Source organism: Nicotiana sylvestris, chromosome 8 (assembly GCF_000393655.2).
Source record: "Nicotiana sylvestris chromosome 8, ASM39365v2, whole genome shotgun sequence".
NCBI lineage: Eukaryota > Viridiplantae > Streptophyta > Magnoliopsida > Solanales > Solanaceae > Nicotiana > Nicotiana sylvestris.
In genome coordinates this window covers 41,902,244-41,906,799 of record NC_091064.1, presented here as the reverse complement: position 1 = coordinate 41,906,799, position 4,556 = coordinate 41,902,244, and the positions used below count along the sequence as shown (strand labels likewise).

At 36.4% G+C, this 4,556-nt stretch overlaps 1 protein-coding gene across 1 annotated transcript; it reads left to right on the top strand.

The window, feature by feature from the left end:
• Positions 1 to 1,043: 1,043 nt before the first annotated feature.
• On the top strand, positions 1,044 to 3,201 carry LOC104238829 (E3 ubiquitin-protein ligase ATL4-like). Its single transcript, XM_009793311.2, has one exon. The coding sequence runs from the start codon at positions 1,613 to 1,615 to the stop codon at positions 2,573 to 2,575; it is 963 nt and encodes a 320-aa protein (XP_009791613.1). The 5' UTR covers positions 1,044 to 1,612; the 3' UTR covers positions 2,576 to 3,201.
• Positions 3,202 to 4,556: the final 1,355 nt, after the last annotated feature.

The window sequence follows — 4,556 nt, the reverse complement described above, 5'->3', positions numbered from 1 at the left end:
AATATCAAAATCACGAATCGTACCCCAATTCAAGCCTAATGAACCTCTAACTTCTAAAACTAATGCCGAATCATATCAAACCAACTCCGACTTGACCTCAAATTTTGCACATAGGTCATAAATGAATCAACGGACCTATTCGATTTCCCGAAACCAAAATCAGAGCTCGGTATTAACAAAGTCAACTCTGGGTCAAACCTCCCAATCTTCCAACCTTTCAACTTTCCAACTTTCGCCAATTCAACCCAAAACGACCTACGGACCTCCAAATCAATATTCGGACATACACCTAAGTCCAAAATCACCATATGAAGCTATTGGAACCATCAAAACTATATTACAGAGTCGTCGACATAAAAGTCAAACTGCGGTCAATACTTTCAACTTAAGCTTCCAATCTTAGAACTAAGTGTCCTAATTCACTCCATTTGCCCGAAACCAATCAACTACTTCGGCAAGTTACATCACCATGAATGAACATAGAAGAAGTGATAAATAGGAGAACAAGGCTACAATACACAAAACGATCGACCAGATCATTACAAGTTATACATTTTTAATTTTAGTTAAAAAATACATATTATATAATCAATACTTCCTAAATAATACTTATTTTCACTAAATCACTTAATTTGGTACAAGCATAAGAAAGTTTGTAGTATATGTTTTTGCGTTACATATTTTTCCAGTGTTTTTCATGGTAAGCAAAAATGATGGTCAAATGAAGTAAGAGGTTGTTTGGTAGGATGTATAAGAATAGTATTGACTATTGAATATAATGTATTAGTAATGTTGAAATTAGTAATGTTAAGATTACTTATGATGGGATTATTTATTATCCACTATTTGATTTGGCGTATTAAAAATAACATGCATTGTATAAGGGTGCATATATGCTTATTCATGCATTAAAATCATGTATTACTAATGTCATGATTTACTATGTATTAATTATATATAGGATAATACCAAATAAATGTAGCACTAAGTATATATATTAGTTGTACACACATTAAAACACACTACCAAACCAGAGATTTATATTTAATAGTATCAAAATTCATACATATTACTCTTATTATCTTCCTCTAGTACATACGGCCAAGGACCCCTAAATCCTTTTAAAGAAAACGGCCCACCAAAAGGCAAAAACAGTAATCACGCAGCCAGGCTCTAGCCTCTGCCCCTGCTCCTGAATCCTGCCTCATCTCTCTATATATAAACCGTATCTATTTATTTCTCTCACCTACTGATCTGATCTGTTGTCCTCTTCTTCCCTCACTCTCATTCTCTTCAATACAATAACATCAGCAAAATGGAACTACCATTGACATATTTTTCTATAACATGCGAACGTAACCACCCATGTCCACGTCTCTTCCATTACTACCAATTTTTAAGGTTGCCTTGTTGGAAGCCCCTCTTCGTGCTCTTCACGTGATCTTTCAAACACCAAAAACCCACATTAAACACACACAGACACAAACACATGAACATAAATACTCTCCTCTGTTTCCATTTTCTCTCTCTACAGAATATCACTTAACTAATAATTACCCGCCCAAAACTTCCCACTTTCTCTCTCTCTGTCTTTCAATATCAAATCTGCAAAATGTCCGCCTATTATACACAGCCACCGCCTCTGTACTTCACCAGCGTCGGCGGTGGCACGATTCCCAGCACCGCCGCAGAAGCACATATTTCGAACGTCAAAACCACTTCTTCATCGATTGTGATTGTTATTATTGTCGTCGCCACCGCCATTATCGTTTCCGCTTCCATTTACCTCCTCCTCCGCCTCCTCTCCCGCCGCTCCTCCCGAACCTACGCCGCCGCAGAAGACGTAATTTCTCATCCCGCTGCTATTTCAAATCGTCTCTCCGGTCGACTGTTCGAGTCATTGCCGCTGTTCAGTTTTGGTTCTGTGACTGGCAGTTTGACTGGAATTGACTGTGCAGTTTGTCTCTCCAAATTCGAATCGCACGATCAGCTGCGTCTTCTTCCACTTTGCTGTCATGCGTTCCACCGCGAGTGCATTGACACATGGCTTCTAACAAATCTGGCCTGTCCTCTTTGCCGCTCTACTGTGGCCCCCACCGACGCTGACGTACTGAACAAGATATTAACAGCAACAAATTCTGAAAACCCTACCATTGGCACTCCTAATAGTAATACCGGTAGTTTCCGACTCGAAATTGGTAGCGTGAGTCGGAGACGGGTCGGGTCGGATTCCGCGGGCCGGAGGTCCTATTCGATTGGTTCATTTGAATATATTGTTGAAGAAGGCCACGAGTTGTCCGTAGATTCTATTCGGCGGAGTGAAGTTTCTGATAAGGATTTAACCGGAGATCCGGTACCAGAGCCGCCGGGAGAGGGTTTAACAGCTGAAGTTTCCGGCGGACGGAGTTGGCTACGTGATTACGTTGACCGGATTGCATCATTCCGTAGCTCCGGAAGGTTTTTCTTCAGTGGTAGTAGTCGCCGGAGTGACATTGTCGTTCCAGTGGACGATTTGGAGGCTGGCCGCGTTGGGGAGGAGATTAGCGAGTACTTTCGCTGGCTTTCTGGGGTATGATTTTGCTTTAGTTAGCATGGTAGGGGCAAACTTGTCTTTCATACACTGTATACAAGAGTAGATAAACAGTAATAGCGTGTTTGGCAAAAAAATTGAGGTGTTTGGCGAAATTTCTAGAAGGAAAAAAAAAAGTATTTTTGAGGAAAAACAGAAACAGTTTTGGAGAAGCAGAAAAAATAGTTTCTCTTCAAAAGAACTTTTTTGAGAAGACTTTTGAGAAAAATACACTTAAAAACAGTTTTTTTAAAGTTTGGCCAAACACTAATTACTACTCAGAAGTGCTTTTCAAACTAATTAGCTAGACACACACTGCTTCTTACCAAAAGTACTTTTAAGAAAAATACTTTCGGAAAAAATACTTCTTAAAATATGCTGATTTTTGCAGCTTGGTCAAACGGGGTATAAAACCCACTAAATTTTGCCACATCAACTCTCCTTTTAGGATGAAAAAGAAAAAAAAAAGCCTCTCCTTCAAGAGAATCAATTTTTTGGGAGCTGATTTAGCAAAAATTGGATAGTACTTTAGTAGTCTGTGTATATAAACTCAAACCATATTATTCTATTCCTTTTCCATTGTATCTACTATATTTTTGTTTAGCGAAACAGTACGTGGCCAAAAAGTTCGATTAATGAAACAGATTCATATAATTCTTAATGTAATTGTTATTTCGACATTGTTACTATTTGAGTTTCCTTAAGAATGTAAGAAAAAGAAAATATGTATAAAGTTTAATTACTCTCTCTCAGTTCATTTTAGTTGTTCACTTTGGATTTTTTATGCCCCTTAAGAATAAATAAAATATATATTTTATAATTTTACCCATAATAAAAGTATTTCCAAAAAATTTAAAAAATAATTTGGGGAATAAGTAGTTAATGATAAGGGTAAAATATAAATAAATAAATAAAAGATTATTTTTTTCGTGTGAACAAGCAAAGGTGAATATATTATTACTTATTAGTCTATAACCAACAAGTAAAAGTGAACGGAGGAAGTATATGTGAATAATAGTAGCAATTTGGGAGCGATTGGCTGGGACCGTCTATGCCTGTAAGAATTTACTTGGTGTTTATCTATGTTATTTTTCAAATTAATAATACATCCTTACGAGAAATTACTTGTAATTCACTTTTAATTGATCTGATAATATAAAAGTTTTACGGTGTTAAACTCAAGCTAGTAATGAGTTGGTTGGTTTACGAACGAGTGTAAGTGTGGCATGGTAAAGGTGTCATTAATGTTCCACCCAAATTGTACTAGCTTCTTTAAATGATATTTCATCCCTTTTTAACTCCTAATTAATGATATTATAATTGATATCGTGTCTATGCATGTGATGGTGGAGAAATGGAATTGCTTTTAAAAGACGAGGTCAAAGTGTATATGCAAAGATGATCGCCAGTTAGTTAACCAAAACATAAAGCAGACCTTAAATAGAGCTTGTATCAATTATATGTAGTTGCCATTTTTGCTGGGAATATGAATATTAATTAGAATCTAAGCAAATCACTAGCCTCTTTAATTCTACTTCAATTATTATTCCCTTTATTTTATCTCCTTGAGTGAGTTATAAGAGAAGTCACTGCAGTCATCCATTTTATTTTTGGATTTTCCCTTTAGAGGAGAATGATTTTTTTATTCCTTAATTTTTGGTCTTAGAAATGTAGTGTCTTTTGCGTTTACCATTTTAAAGAACGAGTAGCTCTAAGTAAGCTTTACTGTAATGTGCATATATCATAATATTGGGTCATTCAATCTTATAACCGGCTCTTGTTTATAGGAGTTAGATGGGAGCCTGGGAGGAACAAAGATATCAAACTCCTAGGTAATGAAATGGTGATATTAATAATGCCATGCCTCTTGTACTTTTGGCCATGACACCCATGCCATAGCTAATTAACCGCACAAAGAACCACTGTCCATTAGACATGAAAGAAATTAAACCCATGGCCAAAAGTATTATCTTAAATATCAATACTT